Raw genomic sequence first — 24,524 nt, forward strand, 5'->3', positions numbered from 1 at the left:
CATTCTGTTTTAGGGTATTGCAAATTAAAAAGCCAATTTTTAAATATTGAACTTCAATAAATTTTGTAGAACTGTTGAATCTAGTCTCCTTTCTTCCAGTAGAACTTACCTGTGTCCTAATTACAACCCAATTTTCCTGGAGTATTATTCCAGGTGGCGTTGCCGGTTTCTTTCACTCATTGCAACTTTAACATCCTCTATCTGGGTTTCAAAACCTTAAAGAAAACCCACCCCACACATCAGAAATGTCTGACACACAAACACCAGGCCTTTGACACATTTGGACAAAATACATATTTGTTTTGGCTGATTCTCTGTGATAAGTTATGAGAAAAAATGTCATGCCCCATGCAAGCAATATTGGAGGCACAATATGCAGTTAACCTGAAAAAATAGATGCATACTTTATTCAACTGTTATTGCAGGTCTTCTGAAAATTTTACCAACAAGTTTTGTTTGTTTGTTGTTTTAAAGTTGAACTGCACATCATACGCATATCAAAAGTTAGTTAGTTATTTAAAATGGTTTCATGTCACAAAGACCTGTAATTCTAACAGGCATGATTACATTTTGAGATCGACTTTACTTCAGTATTTAAATGGACTGTTAATGATATTGTTAGTGTCACTAATACGTTTCTGTGTGTAGGAGAAATCCTTAGTGATCAAAGAAATGCTTGTTAGTTTAAGTGAGATATTCAGAATAGATATGCCATAATTATAACAATAGCAATCATGTTGTTCTTGTTAGAGGAAGAAGAAATATCTTTGTTAATCATCTTTTTCCTTCGCCGAGAGGAATTATGCACATTGCAGACATGCTGAGGATGTAACAGGAAAGGAAGAGCACCATACCACAGGGCAAGGGGCATCCAGCCCATCCAGGCCTGGCAAGCCTGGTTCACCTTTCTCCCCTTTAAAGCCTCGGAAGCCCTGTTTATGAAATCAGCCATTTAAGATCCATTGCTGTAGCTAAGGTGTTGCAGATCTTCCCTCATTGAGTAGTGAAAAAGTGCTCCATTGTTTCACTGATCAAATGGTTGCAGAGTCACTTTAAAAAAAATGGGCTAGTACTGATGACAACCCTTTTGCTAATGAAGACCGTTTTTGCTGCCTTTTTGGAAGTGTTTTAATGTTTGATTTGGATTATTTTTTTCTGCGTTGACCCCCTCTGCTCCCCAAACTGGTATCTCATCTCCAGAGAATGGCAAAGTAAAACAAACGCTAAAGAAGTCTAACATACTTTAGGATTTGTGAACACTCACCAGGAGCGCCGGGCTCCTGACCGCCTCTTTTCTGAATGAAGAGGTCCTCAAAAAGAGTTTGGGTCTTATGTCTAGGCAAAAATGACTTGCTTCAAATGTATGTCATAGGTTTATTCTAATTAAGGTTTATTTAAGTATTTAAGTATAATATCAGTTGCTGCTTTCTGGTAGGTATGAAAACTTGACCAAAACTCTCCTTGTTTTTTATAGTCAATAAAAGAGCCAAAAGGAAGCTGATTTCTAAATACAAATGTTCAGGGAAACCAAAGCGTTGTGGGATTTTCCAAAGTCCTTCCCTTTGCCTCTTTACTTTCCACATTGAGTCGCTGACATACCAAAGGACATGGGGCATCTAATCCAGGTGCTCCTTGGTCTCCCTTATCCCCTTTGGCCCCCCTGTTGCCTTTCTTGCCCCTTTCTCCCTGCAAACAACAGTGCATTTAAAAAAAGACACACTTTTATGTCTCCGAAGAACATTTAAAGCTGCAGGATGTAACTTTTATTTTAAAAAATCTTTTTTTTTTTTTTTTTTACATATTTGTTGTTGAAGCTGTCACCATGTCATGACAGTTTACTAGGAGAGAATCTATTTCAAAAATCAAGCTCGTCTGCCTTCTTCCAGTGCTAATTGGAAACAACGAATCGGAACCAGGAGGTGTGTCTTAGCGCCGTCAGTCATGCTCTTGTATACACTGCTCACCCCTTGCTCTTTGCTACGGCGTCTTCCTGACAGCAGTGCCTGTCATGAATGCTCAGGCAAGCCAGCATGGCAGCCGATGACTGCGGATAAACAGGTATCCTGAAACAGTAGGTCGTTTCTCTGCCATTAACACTTTGAGCAGCACATACACAAGACGATTGATAGCACTAAGACACTTCTGGCTCTGATTGGTTGTTTTGACAGAGAGCGATGCATTTCTTCACACGGCAACGGCATCACTGGTAGGAGGTGGAGGAGCTCAATTTTCTCACAGATTATCCGTCTCAACCTAGTGACCATTCTAAAAAATATGTAAAATAAAGCCTTTTTTTTTGTAAAAATTACATTCTGCAACTTTAACTTGGCATACATGGAAAATAAGTTATTTCAAAAATATTACTTTGTTGTGAATTTCTTTGGGTATTTAAAAGACCTTGATTTCGTGATGCATTTCTGATGCGAAAGGAAGGTAAGCAGAAGGAATTAAAAAGGGAGGTTAAAGTTACTCATTTGGTGAGCAGGGTTCTTATGAAGTGTCTTTGACATGCAAGTGATTAAACAACACTGGGGCAGAGGCATTAGGAAATTACTCAATGGCCATACAAATATTCGCAGAAATAATAAAATAAAATTTTATAAAGTACTTGTATAAAGTACTGTCTCACTCACCCATCATTCCCCAGGTAGGTATTCATCTCAAGCTGGGTCTTAGCTTTCGTGTTTTACTATAAGTGGTGCATTTTTTTCCCCCAACTAAACACTCAGAGTATCTGATTACTGACAAGCCATAGCTGTCGATAGCCCAGGTCTTGTTCTTGTCACGGAGCTTATCAGTATTTGCCGATTGCTGCGTTCCATGTAGCCGTTTCATGGTTGCCATTTGCCTACGGTATTCCAAGTTACTAATAGCTCTCCTTTAAAATCTCCTAGTCTTACTGGGAGGACAGTTACCTCTATCTGGATTACCTTCTCTCTCTGTCACAATCCACTTTCATTCCTCAACCAGACCAAGTGACATTCTGACATTTCATCCTGTTAATCCTAGTAGTGCAGATCAGAGAGTTGATGCTCAGTCTTAGCACACAGCTTAATATCGTTCATATAGAGAGGGATACAGACAGCGAGATGTGCATCAGAATGCCATCCATTAACAGCTAGCCGTAGACATTACCGCCAAAATGCCGCGCACGTTTCCTTCTAACCTGCTGGCACGGAAAGAGGACTTTAAAAACCTTCGAAGTAAAGAGAACTTTTCGAAGTATGATAATCAAATTCCCATTTTATTTAATATACATATTCTTTTTTGTATTTTTCATCAGTTTACTGATTTAATTAGTTAAATTACATGCCAATAGTTTGATGAAAGAGGTTTATTACAGAATAATTCAGCTATAAAGTTAGGGTATTTGGTTGACAAATTCATCTTCTAGTATAAAAATATGTAGCCCAAGATCACAGACAGTCTGTAGGCTCCATATCTGTGACCCATAATGACTAAGCTGCAGAAGAATTGTAGGTAACTGAGAACCTAACAAGCAAATGTAAAGTAAAACAAAAAAAATATCTGCCTCAGTGCCTCCGATGTCATCACCCTCAGCACAGGCTCCCCTCAGGGCTGCGTCCTGAGCCCTCTGCTGTTCACTCTGATGACACACGACTGCGTCCCCAGGTTCGCCACCAACCACATCGTGAAGTTCGCGGACGACACTACGGTGGTGGGCCTCATCAGAGACGACAACGACCTGGACTACAGAGAGGAGGTGGAGCAGCTGGTGGACTGGTGCAGAGACAACAGCCTGATCCTGAACGTTGACAAGACGAAGGAGATGATCGTCGACTTCAGGAAGAGCCGGCCCAGCCACGCTCCACTGCTCATCAACAGCTCGGCTGTGGAGGTGGTCAGCAGCACCAAATTCCTGGGGGTGCACATCACTAACGACTTCACCTGGACTGTGAACACCACGTCTCTGGTCAAGAGGGCACAGAAACGTTTGTATTTCCTGCGGAGGATGAGAAGAGCACACCTGCCCCCGCCCATCCTCAAGACGTTCTACAGAAGCACCATAGAGAGCATTCTGACCAGCTGCCTCTCTGTGTGGTGTGGAAGCTGCAGCGCCTCCGACTGGAAGAACGTGAGGAGAGTGGTGCGGACAGCAGAAAGGATCATCGGGGCCCCCCTTCCCTCCATTCAGGACATTTCATCCCAGCGCTGCGTGTCCCGAGGCCGAAACATCATCAGTGACCCCTCACACCCCCGCCATGGACTGTTCTCCCTGCTGCCCTCTGGAAAGAGGTTCCGCAGCATCCGGTGCAGGACCACCAGGTTCCGAAACAGCTTTTTCCCACTTGCCATCAGACTGCTGAACTCTTAACTGGACTGCACTTAAAATCTGGTCTCCACTTTATACCTTGCACATGTACAGAGCTAAATAACTTATATTTTACTGTCATTACTGCACTTTATATTCTATATTTATATTTATATTCATATTTTATACTGTATCTTATTTTATTCTGGAGTAACCTCACAACATTGAAAGCTCAAAACATTGTCCTGAGCCGTATGCAACGAAATTTCGTTCTGTATTCACCCTGTGCATGCAAAATGATAATAAAGTCAGTCTAAGTCTAAGTCTAAGTCTAAGTTTACGCTCCAGGAACTGATTGTGCACTGACCACCTGGCCCTCACCCCCACTTACATCTTCAACAGTTCCCTTGAGCTGTGTGAGATTCTGAACTGCTTCAAACACGTCTTCATCGTCTCACAGAAATTCACTGCATGCTTGTGGTCTTGAAATCCTTTGATAGGCTGGTGTTGAATAAAGGAAGGATATCACAGGCCCCATCCTGAACCACCTCCAATTTGCTTATTGGACCAACAGGTCGGTGGATGATGCAGTCAGCCTGGGACCACAATTCATCAGGCACAATTTTGACTGTCCGGGGACATGTGCCAGAATCCTGTTTGTGGATTTCAGCTCAGCCTTCTACCCCGTCAGCTAAGCCATCCTCCAGCTGCGAGCTGGATGAGTCCGCCTGCAAGTGGATCACCAGCTCCCTGACTGACCAGCAGCAGCAAATGAAGCCGAGGAGCATCTTCTCCACAGGAACAATCAGCAACGATGCCCCTTAGGTGTGTATTCCTTCTCCACGTCCCGTGACAAATCAAGAACCTACCACATGAGCTCCTGCTCGTCTTCTACACTGTCATTATTCAGTCTGCCTTGTACGGAGCCTTGTGCCAGAAGCCCATTAAAATGCTGTTTACATCGTTTTAAACTGTGTGATTGTGAGCGTGAGTGGGAATAAAAATAGCAATAGGTATTTTGTTCCATATAACACAGTAGGAGTGTAACAGGTAAACCTTTTATGGATGCAAACTCGACTAAAAACCCACCTGTTTAGGATTGTATTTGAAACGTAATCAATTACAAATTTATTGATGGAACTTGACTTAATGTCGTGTTTTGATTGTTGATTCTATGTTGCATTGTGTTTCTGTGTTTGATATGATGTAAAGCACTTTGAAATGCCTTGCTGCTGAAATGTGCCATACAAATAAAATTTGATTGATTGATTGATAAACATCTGACAGTCTGCCTTGTAAACATCCATGATCGCCTGGTTTGAGTCAGCCACAAAAGATGACACAGCCAGAGTGCAACGAACACTCAGGCCCACAAAAAATATAAACAGGACTGTCTTTAGGCCAGCTAACCTCATTGCAGACCCCACACACGCTGGACACAAACTATTTAGACTACTTGAATAAATTAAGTCACCACAGAGACAGATTTTTTCCCCCCCAAGGCTGTAAAAAAATGTTTCACACCAAATTTCATAAATTTGTAGTTAAAATGTATGTAGATTGAGAGTAAAGCAGAACCAAAGTCAAATGATTTGTCTGTGTGCACAAACGTGGACACGAAAGCTGGTTTTGATTAAATAGGACAGTGTGCAAGCTGTGTGCAGTTTGCTAGGAAAAATTTAACTACTAGCTGAACACTGTATTAACAGAGTACCCTACTCACCAAGCGAAAGGCTGAAGGACTGAACGAATCCTTCATCTGGCCAATACCATCAGTTGTTGGCAAGATGAAAGATGAATATTGCATAGGCAAAATTTCAATGCAGAATTGTTGTTAATAGTTATTTATTGCCAATTTCAGGTAAATAGTGAGGATCGCAATTTGGGAGAGAGGGGGTTTAAAAGAAATAGCTACTGTTATACTGAGAAAGGTTGGGAAAAGGGAGGTCGTAAAGGAAAAGGATTAAATCAGGAATATGTTAGAATGCGGACAGAGGATGAGGAAAAGAAGGCCTGGGTTTGTAAGAGAAAGGAGGGCAAACCCTGCAAAAGCAGTCATAGGGCAAAGAACAAGGTGAAGGAAGGGAAAAGGGGATAGGAAGACCTGCAGAAACAAAGGAAGACAGGACAAATGGTAAAAACACCAGTACCATCTCCCAGCCTTGATTTTTTTTAAATTTAAATGTCTTCATTAAAGAAGTCAAAATTGGGTAGGTTTATTTAATATGTCCCATTGTAATTTTGGACTGCTCATTGAAACCAAGGCCAGTTGAATGTGCTGGGAGAACATATGAACCTCAAGGATAGGTGTGGAAATATACATTATACATATATAATGTATATTATATAAATGTACTGTATATATATATTAATGAAATTGATTCAAAGAGATGGACACAAGAGACGAGAGTGCCTGGCAATTTCTTAGCAGCCAGTGTTTCACTAAGATGTTCTGTGTAAAATGACAATTGAAAATAGTTTATATTACACATATGTGTGTTGCCTAACATGTGTACATAATGTACTTATTTTATTTTATTTCATATTTTGCTAGGCTATTCTGACATGTTCTAAGCAAACCCACGTAACAGTGACGTGTGGTGAGGTTCAGGACTGGTGAGGCAGACTCCCGGAGGGTCGGATGTACAGATCCAAAAATCAAACACAGATGCTATGTTTTCAAATTTGACCATAGCTAGTTAAAGCTACTAACAATATAATAAGAAAAATAAAAGAAGATTTAATAAGGTCACTTTTTTTATTATTTGACCTCTCTCTTTTCTGATTAAAACTGAGAATCGTGTATGGTCTTACCTTTATTTTATATGACGTCCACATACCTATCCTTCTCCACAAATATCTGTCACTCTGTTGTAAGAAAACATCCTTGTTTCTATTTATTTCAAAAATGTAAAAGCAAGAAAAACTCAAATTTAAAACAAATTATCATGCCCATCGACACGCAATTTTACATTATTTGTTCGAAAAGGAGCAGGTAGACGATACAAGATCTTATGATTTCCTGCCCCTCTCATATTCCTAACGTGCAAACATTTAAATCTCCCCACACCAGATAAGCTCTTCAATTATTCCCACTTTAAATGACACTTAAATCTTACATTCTGATCCTTAATTGTACAATTATTTATATATATATTTTATATCAATAGCAGTTTTGGTTTTTGAGACACCCATCCTATACAACATATTTCTCAATAATTAAGAAAGACGAAATATGCCACACACATTCATTAAATAGATCAAACACTATGTGGAACGTCAATGTAGTAGAAAAAGTGGAAACAAATAAGTACATTGGCAAAATAAAGCAGGCAAATCTGAATGTTCCTAAAAAGCCTGTTGTGCCTGTTGATAAAAAACAATTAAATTGTTAAAATATCAAAAAATAGGTGTTTCAGCATCTAATAAGTGTTTCTTAAACTAGCATCTTTTACACTAACCAGTCCATCCAGGAATTTGCAATTGTTTTTGTGGTTTTCTGTAATCAAAGTCACATATTTTGCTATGCTAATTTAGAAATATTTATAAGGAATTTTTACGATATTTGCGCTAGTATATGATGTTAAACGGGACGTTTTATTAGTCGCTCAACTGGTCCCGGGCTATAACTTGACATCAAGTAAGGCTGAGACAGCAGTCGCTTAAGCCCAATGTTTTTGACCAATTTTGAGAAAAAATGCTGATAAAATCAGAAAAGATTTTTGTGTGAAATTTGAGGTTATTTGTGAAAAACTGGAGGGACTTATTGATATAATTTGGAGTTTAGAGGACCACATAAAAAGCTATGGTGGGCCAGATTTGGCCCCCGGGCCTCGTGTTTGACACATGTGACATAAAGAGAGTCAACAGTGGGATTGTGTCAATTGCCTACTTTATTCACTTGTGTGATTCAGATGTGAGGCTTAGCACTGAACTGTCTCACCTCAGACTTCTTTCACGTATTTCAACAGGCAATACATAAATTCAGCGATTTTGCCCATAAAAATGTTGAAATTACCAATAAACAAAAAAAAAAAACAATTCGTAGGAAATTCAAGTGGACAAATTGATTGTCTCTCATCATCTATTTTACTTCTCATGTGCTTAATTTTACTTCTCGGGATCACAGGTGAGGCAGCGCCTCACTCGCCTCCCCTGACCGCACGTCACTGCCACGTAACTATTTTGCTGTGAACACTGTCCTTACCTGTGAAATATGAGTAGAATATATATTGAGAGTACTGCTAGGAATTATTCACGTCTTTATCAGTAAAAGATACTTCAGAGTGCATTAGGTACAATTACATTTAAAATACACTGCAGAATTTAAAATTAATGCTTTTGGTTTGAGAGGCAAAAGATTTCTTGGTATTTCTTTGATTTGACAGTATGGGTTTCAAATTATATTCAACATTGCTGCTGCTTAGCTGATCAATTTTATCCTCAAAATGAGGATGCAACCGACTTTAAAGCTAAGTCAGTAAGGCAAGCAAAGTTCAAATCAAATATGTCAAGCAAAGTTGAGGGGGAAAAAGGATAAAAAGAAATAGGTGAAACTTCTCTCTTTTTTTTTTTTTGGTCAATTAGAATGACCAAAATTATTATTTTTGCAAAAATGTCACAACATTCAGAGAGAATGCATCAGAGATTTATTTAAGAGTGCCATATGATCCGTTGATCTATCATGGCCTCAAAAGGAGAATGCAACCATTAATGAAGCTAAGTCGCTATCAAGGAAAGTTAAAATCAAAATGTCCAGTACAGCTGACAAAAAACCCCAAACTGTGTGATACAGGATTACTTTTAAAAATGTCTTGTTTGCTCTTAAAAGGCCACAATTCTAGATTCCCACAATAGTACACTAGTTCTGTCAGGATGAATGGGACAGAATCCCAGTAAACAGCTGTGAGAAACGTGGAAGGATGCGCAAAACATTTAAAGTCATACAGTTCAAAGACAATGCTAAGAAATACTGAGGACATATATTTGCAAATGATTGTGACATTTTGCAAACAGAAATAATTGAGGTGGCTGCACAGTGGTTAAGTTGGTAGCACTGTTTGCCTTGCAGTGTCCTGGGTTCGATTCCCGGCCCGGGGTCTTTCTGCACGGAGTTTGCATGTTCTCCCTGTGCATGGTGGGTTCTCTCCGGGTTCTCCGGCTTCCTCCCACAGTCCAAAAACATGACTGTTAGGTTAATTGGTCTCTCTAAATTCCCCTTAGGTGTGTGCATGGTTGTTTGTCCTGTCCGTCTCTGTGTTGCCATGAGACAGACTGGCGACCTGTCCAGGCTGAACCCGCCTTTCGCCCGGAACGTTACCTGGAGATAGACACCAGCACCTCCCAACCCCACTAGGGACAAGGGTGTTAGAAAATGGATGGATGGATGGAAATAATTGAGGTAATTCCAACTGAGCAAAAAAGGAAGAGAAGTTTGGATTGATTTAACTTCAGACAGTAAGACAGAAAAAAGTGTCTCTTTTTGGGTGCATGCAAACTTCTGGTTTCAACTGTAATTCTCAATAAGAAATTTCTTACCCGATTTCCTTTGAGTCCTTGTGGTCCTTGCAAACCCTGCAAAGAGAAATGTGAAATAAATATAACACTTTTAAATCTATAATCATATCCAACACATTTGAATTTGTGTGTCAAACAGTGTTGACAGTAACACAGGGGTTCCACAAGGGCCGGGCTCCTGGCCTCCTACCACAGCTTAAATCCTAGTGAGGAGGAGTGAGCCAAGGAAACGCTGGTTTAAAAGCCGAAGGTGACACCTGCAGTCTGGGAGCGCTTTGGATTCAAACTGAATGACTGTGGTGAACCACTGAACCTGTGGAGCCGCTATGTTGTAAAACAGTAGCAACTAAACAATTCAACCAGCATATCTGCACCTAAAATGCAGGTTTCCTTGATTGTTATACTGTCATATTGACAGTCCACAATCAAGGCGGCCAGGGCGGCATCTTGTAGGGGGCGACTCCTTCTCCCCCCAGCTTCAACCAGAGGATCTGAATGTGAACAGTGTCCTTCCAACCTCCCAGGCCCCTCCTAATTTCTTTTTTTTATATATTTAAAAGCTCTTCCGTTTCCAGTGTTAAATGTTCTTTTGAAATTATTGACCAGTGGCAGGGTGTATTTGCCGTGTTGTGCAATTTTTATACTACTGAAATGACAATATTATCATTTATCGCAATCATTTGTGGGACAATTAATCGCTCAGCAAAATGTGTTTTTGTGACAAGCCTAGTTTCTTCAGCACACCTGCATGAGAGTGTAACATGCGAGCTATAAATGACTTTGTAAATGGCTTTGTATTTGTATAGTTCCTTATTAAGTCCAGAGGACTCCAGAGTGCTTTGGTGTTTACATTAATTCACACATTCACACACAATGTGAATGTGTGTGAACGGTGAAGGACAGTAGCAACAACCTTGGGCAGTCTGACAGAAGCGATACAAGGGCTTGAACTGACATATTGGGACAATGAAAGGTGCAGAATATCTTTGGAGTATGGGAACTTCAGTCAAATCGCTAAAATCAACACAAAACCAATCGAGGCGGTTAGTGTATAACCAGGCAGTTTGTGTTTTCGTTTGAAACAAAACAATGAATCAACCAAAACAGACTCGTTTTGTTTTTCTTCATTTTTTGTTTATTAAACCAAAACGAGAAATTGGACAACCAACTGTGCTCATATGTTTTCAGGCAGTTCGTTTTTTCTACGGAAATTAAAAATAAAAAATAGACTTTTTTTTTTTATTTTGTGAGCTCTAGTGTCCCTTATTTTTTGAAAGTAGGCTGACAGGAAAGGGGGAAGACATGTGGCAAATATCGTCAGGTCCGGGAGTCGAACCCGCAACGGCCGCGTCGAGGACTCAAGGCCTCCAAACATGGGTCGCGCTAACCACTACGCCACCACGGCACGCCAAAATAGACTTGTTTTTTTCGTTTATTAAACCAAAATCAGAAATCCGATTTTTACATAAATATATATTTTTGATCATATAGAAATAACTCTTTAATGGGAAAAAAAGAAAAAGAAATTACTCTTGGCCCCCTGGTGGCCACTGTACGTCACACTTCACTGGTAATATACGCTTCCAAACCGCCAAAGCATCAGTGGAAGATGAGTTAGCAAAACAGTGACGCAAAAAAGACTTATCCTTTAGGGAGAGAGGGAAAATAAATGAAGAGAAAAAAAACCCAAAATGCGTAGCTCTCCTGCTGCTCCAGGTGGGACTAGACAGCATCAAGGACAGTGGCAACAGCATCACCAGTCCACCTGTTTGGGGCTCCGACTCCAAACGAGCGAAGAAGTGGTTCAAACTTCTCCCTTTATTGAGAAGATGCTTTCAGCTGCTCCATGGCTGGTCCTGTAGTTGCTGACGTACTGGATTCCCACCCAAACCTGCCTGCTGTCGTTATTGTCCAGGCGCCCTTCGATCCTCCTCTTGTAGCCCCTTTAAGCCTTTCTCATCCCTCTCTTTAGGTTGCTCCATGGCCAGCTGCAGAGGGCCTTGTCCCCACACCTGAAAGCAGTGTTCCTTCCTCTAAGCAGCCGCTGGACTTTGCGAGTCATCCGTGCCTTTTTGTTTGTGAGGACCCGGGGACTGTGACGCCGTTACTGTGACATTGTCAGTGCAGGTCTTGATGTAACACAGAACACCGTCATTGAACGACTCCAGGTTTGTACGTTAAAAAAAATGTCCCAGCTTGTTCTTTCAAAACAATCCTGCAGCTGCAGAGAGGCATCATGAGGGCCAGATTCTGATGGTTTTCATGGTGAAACCTTTTTGCTTTGTTTTTCCATTTCTCTGACTTGAGAGAGAATAACTACTGTACTGTCATGTAGTTACTATAAAAGAGGCGTGTTCGGAATGGTACATGATTGTATTTTCAAAGTGGAAAATCTCAGTAAAAATATTTTGGTAATAAAAAACGCCATGTCACTTAAGTCCATATGTGTAAAGGCAGATTACATAATAGTTTTGGCAATGTAGGATAACTCGCTGCTCACACAGACACAACTTTCAGTAATAATGCCAGCAGTTTGAAAATGTCTTGTTTTACATAATGCTGGATAACAAATATGTAAAATGGAGCGTCCAACTCACAGGGATGCCTTGAAGGCCAGTTGGTCCAAGAAAGCCTGCATTTCCCTTTTCACCCTATTTCCATATGGAAAAAAAAAAAAAGGAAAATTCATTAACAACATAACACTTTTTTATACTTTCAAGGGTACAATGAGTAATAAAAATGTTAGTTACTCTGTCTCCCTTTGGTCCTGGAGGGCCTGATACACCTGCTGGTCCTGTGGGACCCTGTTAACACACAAAAAAGAGAAAGAAAACTCACCTGAGGGCATGGACGACAAAAAAGGAGCACAAATATTTCTAAACGTGTTTAAACCAGTGGTTTTTATGCTGGACATTACTCAGGTTTACTAAATAATCTTTTGGATTGATCACACTATTTTTTTCTGAATATAATTAACTTCAAAACTTCAAAAAAATAAAAATAAAAATAAAAATCTGTATAAACAGCCAGGACTCTACCATTATTGGTTCTGACAATAATGACATACAACATTACCGCGCCGCTGCAGTGTGCTGTTTTTCAGTCATCATAATGTGTGTGTAGTTGTGTAGCTTCCTTGTAAAGACAACGAATCAGCGAACCGTGATGCTTTGAAGAGATCCATCAATTCCTCCAAATTTAATCTAAAATGATTGCTAACGACCACTCAGCCTTGCAGCAGCTGATTAGGATGTTCTTTCAATAATGTGTGTGTAGTTGTGTATGTTATGTGGGTGCTTTAGATATCTTGTTTTCTTATGAGATTTTCTTGCATATTAAATTCATTATTTAACTGTTCTTAAATGGTCCCATAACTATTCCAACTGCTGGGGTACTGCAGCTCCAGGGGGCAGCAGCTTCATGTTAGTGATGGCCTTAGTTCAGTGTTTTTCTAACTTTTTCAGGCTGAGTACCACCTAACCCATTTAACAGTCATGGACCACCTAGCCTGACATTGCCAGGTTAGGCAATGTCAGGCACTTTGAACCTGAAAATTCAAATTTCAGGTTGAATTTTAATGTAATAAAATTCAACCTGAAATGAAAATATTAGTCTCTTAACTCGCATATTGTTGTTTTCTTTGTTGTTGTGGTGCTGTTTGGTAAATGTGACCGGCCACGACAAAACCATGAACGGGTCTACTTGGGTATTTTGAGTTACTTACAGATTCTGAAAGTGTCTAAGCTTTCCACTGATGTCAAACACATGGAAATAGTAAAAAAAAAGTTGTTCTTTTCTACCTAGTGTTGTGTGCATTAACAACATTTAGGCTCCACATATTCTCCTAATCAATTGTAGACCTCACTTGAAGGCCCGTCAGGGGCAACTTAAGAAGTACCACCTGCTACAGTAGCTAGAGGCTCTTTTCTACACTACCATTTGATTCCAAGTGGCCGTCTATCTTCCTTCGGTAGCCAAAGTATTCCCTTACAGCGGACTTTATTCCTTTAGACAGGGTGTGCACATGGCCGCTGAGATTCTACCTCCACTTTATCTCTGACCAGAAAAAAGAAACGCTTATTCTGGAAGAATGGTATGAAAAATGTTAGTGGTTTGAAACAGCGACTTTTTCATATGATGGTATGCCTCGATACCAGTAACTGGCCCGTCCTTGGTTGTTGTTAAAGCCAGCAAAAGCCGCTTAGAAAAAAGCAGGGAAAAGCCAACAACTGAAAATGTGAGTGTTTATGCAACAATCATGTTTGTTTATTTTTTATTTTTTTTATTAAGTATACCAATTAAACAATCTTATTTGAACAAATTTCATCTTGCTTACAAACGTCTGTATTACAGCTAATATCTAGCTTTAAAATTTTAATAAGCATCAACACAACTTTTAATGCTTAGATCTAAAAATCTGCATTTTAATAGGCTTTAACACAATCGCCAGTGCAAAGGCAGTGAATGGACAGGCCTGATTATTGTCATGAATTGTAGTGTTTGTGGTGGTGAGGATGGATGGATGGATGCGACTGGACCCAGGTTGAAGTGGAAAGTGCTGATTTTAATGGACAAATTGAACAGAAGTCCAGGTAGTGCAGGTGAACAAAGAGGCTAAGGAACTAAGACACCACTGGTAGCACTGGAGCTAACACTGGTAGCACTGGAGCTAACACTAGACAAAGAGACACATATAATGACCAGGATCCGGCAGGGGGCAGGTGACACAGGTGAAGCTAAATACACAGGGAGGTAATCAGGGGAAACAAGAGACAGCTGGACTCAATCAGGGCAGGAAGACAAAATTAACTAGAAACAAGACACACAAAATCTACATCCTCACAATTATAGGGCTAGAAATCTTGTTTCAATGCCATTTAAAAAAATAAATAAATCACCTACCTTTTCACCAGGGGTTCCAGGGGACCCTGGAGGTCCAGGTAATCCAGGAAGCCCCTATGAGGATGTGGAGTAATGTCAGAAAAACAACATAAATCCATTTGGTTTGTTGATTCTACTTCTGATTTTTTTTAATATCTGCTTGATGTTTTGCAGTTTTGTTAACTGCCTCATCCCAACACTGTTTTTGCCCTTCAATATTGTGGGTTTTTTTTTCTCTAAGTTTGATTTTCTTGAGCCACCTTGAAAGTTTGATCTTACTATCTTACCGTTTGTTCTCTACCTTGCTAATCCACTTAGGGCAGGGGTCTCAAACTCCAGCCCTCGAGGGCTGCAGTCCTGCAGTTTTTAGATGAGCCACAGGTACAAAACACTGGAATGAAATGGCTTAATTACCTCCTCCTTGTGTAGATCAGTTCTCCAGAGCCTTAATGACCTAATTATTCTATCCAGGTGTGGTGCAGCAGAGGCACATCTAAAAGTTGCAGGACTTGCGACCCTCGAGGACTGGAGTTTGAGACCCCTGACTTAGGGCCTTTTCTTCTAAAGTTTTGCATGTATAAAAATAAACTTGATATCATGAACAACCCTGATCTTCAAAGTAACATGCACACAGAATTGAAGAGCAAAGTGAGGAGAATCGCAGGTGCTATAAATTTAACTTACCAATGCGACTAAAGATAAAAGCATGGATGAGTTTCTCTGGATCTTGTAGAGAAGGACAAGATCTCATGAATATAATGTCTCTCAGTTAGCCCCTCTGAGCTAGACTGATCTCTAAAGCAGTCTGCAGCTGAGTGGTTGAGGAGGTTAATCACTAATATTATTAGGGTTTATTTAGTAAGACACAGCTGCAAAAGGATTGCATCATTTTAGCATGTTACAGTTTATGCTTTTTGTAGAAGAAAAAAAAAAATGACATGAAGTATGCGCTAGGACTAGTTACAAGTTTATGAAATACCCATCTCATAAGAGAAACCTACTGCTAAATAAGGTTTCTATTAGTATTTGCAGTTTTAGTTCATTTTAAGCCATGTTCAACATCTGGCATCCTTCATTAGCACAACTGAATCTGAGTTCTTGATTTGAGCAATCCTCCAACAACCCACCATATACTGAGGGATGAACTAAAATCACTTACCATTAGGGGCATACTGCGAATGTTCTGTAAAGAAACATACTATTACTAAACCAATACACGTTTTCTTACAGGAATACAATACATACTGAAATAATGGAATACATTTTCACTGTTCTGGAGATCAATCTTTCCTGGCTGCCCCGTTGGACCTGATGGACCCTAAGAAACAGGACAAAAACATTTGGAATCTTTGTGGACACAGAGATAAAAGTTCTTTGATTAGCAATGAGGGATGAAATCCTAAATTTAAAAAAAAAATTATGTATGGCAATTATGTGTTATTAAAGACTTACTCTTGGGCCAGCAGAGCCTTTGGTACCTGCTTCCCCCTAATAGGAAATTGAGCACTATAACATGTTTGCAAAGTAATTCTCCTTATTATTTTTTTTAAATGAGTGGTTTCAGTTTTATGTCTTACCTTATTTCCCTTTTCGCCCTAAAAAATAAACTTATTTAAGTCTCTTTTTTTTTTACAGCAGTAACTGCTGAGCTAAAAGGTAATCATTGATATTTATCTCACCTTGGGCCCCATTAGACCGATTAGTCCTGGTGAACCTGGCTCTCCTTTACTCCCCTTAGCAAAAGTGCTTGGCTCTCCCTTTTCGCCCTGGAACACATAGAAAACATGTATGTTTCTTTGGTAATACATACATCCAGGTGTTTCTGTCTGTGTGGGCAGGATATTGAAATGCTTTGAGTATACTGGTTGGTTGCGGTGGTTCCATTTTCTTGCAGTGAGGAGATTAAATGGTATTACAAATGTTTTAGGGAATTTGTCGTTTTGTGGAATATATATATACAGTATATATATATATATATTTTCATATCCATATTTCCAGCGCTCCAGCAGCCAATGTAATAATAATGTCAGACACAGGTTAATGCTCAGGCACTTGAGTCTTTCCAGTACAAATGTAAGTCATTTTTATCAGTTATTCAATTTTACTTTAGTGCTGTTAATTACTTGGTGGAAATGGTCTGTTTTTATTGAGAAGAACAAGGGCACTACTTGTATGAATGATGTTTATATTTATTTTCAACAAGAAACAATTAAAAACTAGACTTAACTAGGAATATTGTACAAAAAGTCAATTCTTTGTGGTTTTGTATCTCAAGTAAAGCTGGGACTCACCGGTGGTCCGCTGGGACCATTAAGGCCAGGGGAACCAGGGGCACCAGGGAGGCCTGGGGGTCCTGGGGGTCCTTGTAATCCGGGTGCACCCTGCTGAGAGACTTTTGAGTTACAATCGATTATGAAGACTAACAAAGCTATTAATAGTCAACTCTTTACATTACTGCAAAGTTTACATTTTGTACATTATTTTTCTATTTAAGGAAAAGAGTTGTAAAAGTTTTTAATGCTTCTGCTAGAAGTGATAATATAGTTCATTTCAACTAAAGTAATGAAAGCAAGTTCAAGTGATTTCCATTAAAAATATTAATGGAGAAGACAGTTAATGACTGCGACAGACTGGCGACCTGTCCAGGGTGAACCCCGCCTCTCGCCCGAAACGTTCGCTGGACATAGGCACCAGCACCTCCTGACCCCACGAGGGACAAGGGTGTTAGAAAATGGATGGATGGATGAACAGTTAATGATCAATTTTATTTATAAAACCCTTTAAACACCCAAAAAGGTTCCAGACAGTCGATGATGGAGCATGCAGTGAAGGAGTCCAGTTTGCACATTTCTGACCACTTAGAATGAAGATCATCCAGAACCAGTAGGTAGCGAGCAAAAGAAGGGTCCCCATAATGTTCTCCACAAAGGTCAACCTGAATATGGTCCCAAGGTGAAGACACCAAAGGAGTCAGAAGAAGAGGGGCTGTGGCAGGCTGGCCAGTTTTCTCACTGGAGACAGCAAGCACGGTTACGCACCAGCTCATCAACATCAGTCTGATTGGGGCCAACAAACGGTTTCAAGGCAGCACTGATTCAGGATGTGGACCCAGTCTTTGTTGCTCTCTGTGTCTGATGATCCTCCATCCGTCATCTTCATCACTGACATGGTTCTTGGCATGGCTCTTGACTTTAGGCTGAAATAGTACCGACTCAGCCAGAGGCATGTGACTGAAAAACCTTAAGTGTCTGGAGTGGGATGAGAGCTGTGCCCACATGGTTTGTGCAAAGCTTGCATGAAGGCTATGAAGTCTGTATAGTATTTATGGGGACAACAGCAGGATCATGGCGTGCAGGAGAGCAGAGATATGAAAGCCCCCATGGGACAAAACCTGCAGTTGCGCATACATGTCTATGTATACTCTCTCACAAACACAACCAGGATTGTTGACTATCTCACTGGCAGACCATATTTTGTGCACCTGTGACACTGTGTGTCAGACAGTGTTGTCAGCAACACAGGGGCTTCACAAAGGACAGTCATCTCTCCCTTCCTCTTCACGCTCTATACAACCAACGTCAGCCCTGTCATCTCAAGATGTTCTCCGATGATTCAGCTGTAGTTGGCTGCATCAGTGAGGGTGATGAGGTTAAATACAGGGCTTCTGTAGGCAACTTTGTCACATGGTGCAAGCTGAACCACCTGCTGCTCAAAATGACAAAGACCACGGAACTGATGGTGGATCTGAGGAGGAGAACCAGGATGCCAGTGGCCCCTGTTATCATCCAGGGAGTCAATGTGGACATTGTGGAGGATTATAAATATCGGGGACTCCACATTGACAATAAACTGGACTGGATCAAGAACACTGATGCTGCATACAGGAAGGGCCAAAGTCGCCTCTATGTTCTGAGACGGCTGAGTGACCGATGACAAATAAAACCTTGCAATATATTGGGCACATCACTATTTAATTTTGTAGATGTTTTGAGTTAATTAGCTGATTAGTATGTGACTCCACAAGTTTTCAATATTTAGCTTATCCACAATATTCTTCTTTTCTGAGTTACTGAATTTTATTAACAAATCAATAAAAATGTAGTAATTTGTTTTGATGTAACAATTCATACCAGATCTTTGCTATGCAAAAATCTTTTAATTGTTAACATATAAAGACGGGATGCCGGGTACTGAATAACAGCAAATCGTTTTGGTTTGAACGCGGCCAAAAATGTTGAAGCCAAAAGATTGTTAGTCAGAAGGCAGAGGAGACAAAGTTTGTGGCATGTTGTACATAAGGCTTATCGAAAAATAAATATTGTCTGGACAGATTTTTACCTGGAGGCGTTTTAAGATTAGATGGTTTATAGAAGGCATGTTTCGCAGGGTCATGGGCAACACCTGTAAGAAGAAGTCATAAACAGACTTGACCACCATGCAAAAAGATCATGAGAAGGAAAAATTAAACAGGTTCAAACAAGAATGAAAAGGAAAAGAATGAAAGGGGAATGTAAACGGACCACAACAACGGAAATTAAAAGGGGAGGGCATAACCGGAGTAAAGAACATAAAGAGGGAAAGGAAGCAAAACGTATGTGCAACAAATGCTTGCAGCAAGCTTAGGGATAGAAATAATAAAAATACATATTTTTAATGTTCTTTCTTTGAAAGGACTACATTCTAGAGATCAACCAATCTTGGCCAAAAATCAGAATTGGTCAGGATTATCTTTCATGTCTTAGTAGTGAATAGCAGGTGAGACACAGAAAAATATTACTGTTTCTTCTTCCTATTCATTAAATGCAGAAACATTTTGAATTTCTATTAGAATATTGTTGGGATACATTTCCTTGGTCTACTGTAGAGCAGAATGCTCTTTCTTTTATGCTACTTCAAAAAAAAAAAAAAGGCAACAGATTAAAATCAGAATCAGCAAGTCAGACCATAAAAAATGGTAATATGTATTGGTCTGGAAAAGCCCAATCAGTGCAGCTGTAATAAATTCAGTACATGTACAGCATATGTAAAACTAACACCGAAAAACAAAATCTTAATTTCTTCATCCCTGGACTTTTTTTTCCATGAATCCCATCCCATAAAGCTTGAAAGACTTCCATTTTATTTATTTTTTTTTTTTTAACCCCTCCAGGGGGTCTTTTTGTGGGCTCTAGTGTCCCTTATATGACAGTAGGCTGACAGGAAAGGGGGAAGGAGAGGAGGGAAGACATGAGGCAAATATTGCAGGTCCGGGAGTCGAACCCACGCCGGCCGCGTCGAGGACTCAAGGCCTCCAAACATGGGTCGCACTAACCCCTACGCCACCCCTATGGCACGCCAGATTTCCATTTTCAAGAGGAAGATCAAACCAATACTCCCTTCACATCTGCACGTGCTTTTTTACGATTGTTGTGTCTTTTAAGTTTCATTTATCTGTGTAACTATTTTTGATGTCTGCTGCTGAGTTTCTGCCTATCTAGATCATAATGGGGCTTTAACCCTGGTGAAGCAATAGAAAGGAACACGCTTTTGAAATACAGTCAACATGAATAATATCAATGTGAAAAAGAAGAGACTATTTTGAAAAACCCAAACCAATCAAATTGCTGTTTTCAATAACTGTACTTATGACATATGTCAGCATCTTGTGAAATAGAAGCAGGAAAACAACAAAAAACAATCTTACCCGGTGTGTTAAGTCTCCACATGCACCCTGGAGGTAACAAAAAAAAAGAAAAACCATTCAGTAAACCTCAAAGTATCTATTTCAGATATGTTGTAAACATTACACCAACTACACATTTTAAAGTAAACATCAGCACTTGTTTTGCATTTGTCAGTCTAGAAACGTTTGCATCCAATTTGAAATGCAAACCAAACTTGACTGCTTTGTGTAATAACCAGGCTCTAAATTGGATTAAACATAAACATATGTATTGTATCTTTATTTTCTCTCTCCCTGAAGGAGAGACATTGTTTTGTGAACTTATCTTCCACCGGTCCTTTGGAGGTTTGGACGCGCATATGACCGGTGAAGTGTGACCTACCGTGGCCTCCAGGGGGCCACCAAGAGTATTTTCTTCTTTCGTTTTGTCCACATAAAGAATGATTTCTACATGATCAAATATATATTATTGTAAAACAAATCAAATGAAATTGTGTGTTTTTGTTAATATAACCACATAGAAATCATTACAAAAAGAATATATATAAAATCAGTTCCACTTAGGGGGCCCTCAGCAGCTGCCCAGTTTGCTTGTGCTTTGGGCCGGCCCTGGATGAGACATTGGATTCAGACATTCAGGCTTGGGATCTGGGTATATATAATAGGACGAAGTTGAACTCTGTTCCTATACAGAAATACTTCTTAAAATTATAAGTGAATTGTGGTACTGTGATGCGAATGGCAGCATCTCTCACCTTCTCCCCTTTGAGGCCCGGCTCCCCCTAGAAATAAATGAAAGGAAAAATAAGTTTTCTTTTTTATTTATTTTTGCAAAGATATCAGGTTTGCTATCTTGTGAAAAAGAATAAACAAAAAATCAAGTTGCGAACTCACCAGGTTTCCTTGAGGACCTCGAGAACCCTAAAAGAAAAGAAAAGAAAAAAAAGAATCAGCAAAACAGTTCCTCTTTATCACGCCTTCAATTAAAACTGGAAATTTTATTCCACTTTAAAGATTCAAGCGGTCAAACAATTCAAATTATTATTAGTATATTGTGGGTAAAAACAAGTAGCCATGCTCACCGTGTCTCCCTTTTGTCCTTTTTGCCCCTGAGTGAATATAAAATGTTAGGTTAGGTAACACAATGAGAATTGTTACATTGTGTTGTTAAAGCCCATAAAACCAAAAAGAGATTTTAATTCATCGAGACCGTAGGCATGACACTCACACAATAAACAAGTACAAAAAATCCACCAACTTTTATTTTCTTCTAAAAGAAAAAAAACCAAAACTCACAGGCTTTCCATCCAACCCAATAGGACCCTATGAAGAAGAAGAGAAACGTTTAATCCAAGTCAATAAACAAATCATCATTAACAATGTCTAAGAATATCTTAACATCAGATGACGCAAGCAGTGCTTTCAACAATAATACGGGAGAATAAAATGCCAAGGAAGAAAAGTGAACTCATCAACATATAAATAATTGAATTTCCTGTTATTTTAAACCTGTAAGAAAATTATGTTGTCATGTGTTTAAGCTATTTAACTTCATATATATCTAGTCCAACATGTCAGAGTAGAGGCTCTAAAAACAAGTCCTCTTCCTCCCTCATGCTTGCTCTTCCTCACGAAGATGTTCTGCGTGCACTCTCTGTTGCAATTTTGAATTTAAAAAAAACCAAACAAAGCAAGCAAACATCAAAATTAAACAAAAGTGGATTTGCCAGAGAATGGGACCTAAAAAGATTCAAGCGTCGAAGATCTCGATGATGTTAAGGAATCCTTAAACTTTCTTTCTGATGAAGTGGCAGCAATATGGCTCCATAAAAAAAAAGAAGAAAAAAAACATTTTGGAGCTGGTAAAAGAACTGAAGTTGTTGAGATTAGCTAATTATTAAAAGGACAAATCGCTGTATTGGAGAACCGAGTGTCCGATTTTGAACCATGCAACAGGATAAACGACGTGATGGTCACCGGACTGCGAGTCAAGCCCTGTTCGTGCAGCACTAAAAATAAACATTTTTCATTTTGAGTACCTTTTCACAACAAATATTTTCGTTTGCCTTTTGTCTTTTCCATGTCAGGTTTTGGGGGGGGAGTTTCGGTCAAGAGAAATTAAGTGAAAAGTAATTTGGCAGAAGCCATATCAAAACAAGAGAAAGGAAAATATTTGTTAGAGTTGTAAATAAATGATGAAACGGAACCAGACACGACGACGGTCAGCTTCAGTTGAGAAGAACCAGGAATGTGAAAGCAGAGAAATCCCCAGTAAATGAAAGAAAGGAAATAAATACTACCGAGGATAACTGATAGGTAGTTTTCAATCCACAGGGCCCCATCAGGGCCCTATTCTGTCCAGTACTTTCATAGACCCAGGACACGCTGGAGGGACTATGTGTCTTGGCCCCGGAGGAACTGGAACAAATGGCTGGGGAGAGGGAAGACTGGGCCTCCCTACTTAGGGTGCTACCCCATGACCCAACCCCGGATACACGGAAAAAGACGGATGGATGGATGGATGGATGGATGGATGGATGGATGGGTGGATGGATGGACGGCTGGCTGGCTGGCACCTTCAGTGATGCATTTCCTCCTGATTGATTTTCTTTTAAAACCTTTTGTTCCTCTTCAGTTGCAGATCAAAGCTTAAAGGTAAAGGTTAAAGTTTGGGTCGTAAAGAATAATTTTTTTTTAGCTTGTCACTAACTTTGATATGAAAATCCAGCAGTACTGCAAAATATTTAGACCATTTTCCTTGTATCTTGGTCACCATTCTTTATCGTATTTCTTACTTAGCAATTATTCAAGGATTCTATGGATACAACTGTGGCGCATGACGTTACTGCAAACTAGGTTTTGTGATAAAAGACACATACCTAATGCAAAGTATGAAGGCATGTCATTTCATTGCTGTGAATTATGGAGTCTTCACATTCATTTCAGTGAAATTTCCAGGTGGTTCATGCGTACCCATTCCATCTGTCTCACTAAAAAACGTACAATCACTTACTGGGAAACCAGGGAATCCTCTTGTGCCAGGTTGTCCCTAAAAAGAAAGAGGACAGTAAAAAGCTACATTGTTAATGATCTGGAATGCAAGAGTGCTGGATAGTACAGAAAATTTGATCAATTTCCTTAGCTGGGGACAAAATGTATGACTTTTTCTGTTTTCTGAGATTTTGAAAAGACTTGGAGTTCACACTAACAGACTGGTCTCAACAGATTGTTGCTTCATGACAAAGACAAGCATCACACACTTTGCAACTGCTTTTGCTTAGGGATCAAAGGCTACAGGATTAATCAAACCAACTAAACATGACTGAAAACATTTAGCTTCAGAGGTAACAGGGTACAAATAACAACATACCGTTATGTATCAGATATCAGGTAATCTCAGAGTACAGACTATACAGTTATAACATATGCTAAAGTTAAATCAGACTAAACTCCTCTTAAACCTGTTTAGCAGGTTTAAAAATGGCAACCTCCATGGGTGAAAAATATAACAAAAGATATACATTTTTGAAGTAATTATGAGTTTTGGCATATTACAAACATCAGTACTCACAGGAGGCCCTCTTGGTCCAATGATAGACAAACCAGGCTCCCCTGCCGTCCCCTATGAACAGATAACATAAGAAAAGCACACACCAGAGCATAGACATGTATATATATATATATATATATATATATATATATATATATATATATATACAGTATATACTGTATATACGTTTGCAGACGTTTTTGTAAAAAAAAAAAACCGTCTGCATACCTACGTGCTTAATTTTATACAGCTGTGGCCATGGAGGTGATTGGAATGCAGGGTTTCCCCCAGTGTATTATAAGCCTGGCGGGCCACCAGGCTTTACTTGTGCTCCACCAGGCTAAGCACTGCTTACTTATTTAAGTCTTTTTAAAATGTTTGCATTTTTAAGACTTTATAGTTAGTGTTAAGGTGTTAATCTTTTTTCAATGACACATAATCATCAAGTGATATTTTCAAATTTCCTGTCAACTTTAAACACTTTTTAACTGAAAAACATGGCGGGCCGCCTGATGAATGACTGCCTAGCGAACCAACCACCGGGCTTAGCAAGTTTTCTGGGGGAAACCTTGGAACACCTGATTCCAATCATTTGGAAGGGTGAGCAAATACCTTTGGCAATACAGTTTATATGCAGGGAC

The 24,524-nt window shown here is 39.6% G+C and overlaps 1 protein-coding gene across 7 annotated transcripts in view; it reads right to left on the minus strand.

The window, feature by feature from the left end:
• The window catches only part of LOC116712777 (collagen alpha-1(XIII) chain-like), a 47,801-nt gene that overhangs the window by 9,462 nt on the left and 13,815 nt on the right, over positions 1 to 24,524 (minus strand). For 2 of the 7 annotated variants that reach the window (XM_032552613.1, XM_032552619.1), the window contains 19 exons: positions 23,905 to 23,955; positions 23,347 to 23,382; positions 21,630 to 21,656; positions 21,416 to 21,442; positions 21,228 to 21,254; positions 21,089 to 21,115; positions 20,355 to 20,381; positions 19,010 to 19,072; positions 16,963 to 17,055; positions 16,351 to 16,437; positions 16,249 to 16,266; positions 16,124 to 16,159; positions 15,933 to 15,989; positions 15,831 to 15,854; positions 14,693 to 14,746; positions 12,541 to 12,594; positions 12,388 to 12,441; positions 9,812 to 9,847; positions 939 to 1,686 (listed from right to left, as the gene is read on the minus strand). In XM_032552613.1, coding sequence (XP_032408504.1) covers positions 1,519 to 1,686; positions 9,812 to 9,847; positions 12,388 to 12,441; positions 12,541 to 12,594; positions 14,693 to 14,746; positions 15,831 to 15,854; positions 15,933 to 15,989; positions 16,124 to 16,159; positions 16,249 to 16,266; positions 16,351 to 16,437; positions 16,963 to 17,055; positions 19,010 to 19,072; positions 20,355 to 20,381; positions 21,089 to 21,115; positions 21,228 to 21,254; positions 21,416 to 21,442; positions 21,630 to 21,656; positions 23,347 to 23,382; positions 23,905 to 23,955 — 966 coding nt within the window. In that variant the 3' untranslated portion in view covers positions 939 to 1,518. The other 5 variants (XM_032552616.1, XM_032552615.1, XM_032552614.1 and 2 more) reach the window with 5 other exon arrangements.

Source organism: Xiphophorus hellerii, chromosome 22 (genome assembly GCF_003331165.1).
Source record: "Xiphophorus hellerii strain 12219 chromosome 22, Xiphophorus_hellerii-4.1, whole genome shotgun sequence".
NCBI lineage: Eukaryota > Metazoa > Chordata > Actinopteri > Cyprinodontiformes > Poeciliidae > Xiphophorus > Xiphophorus hellerii.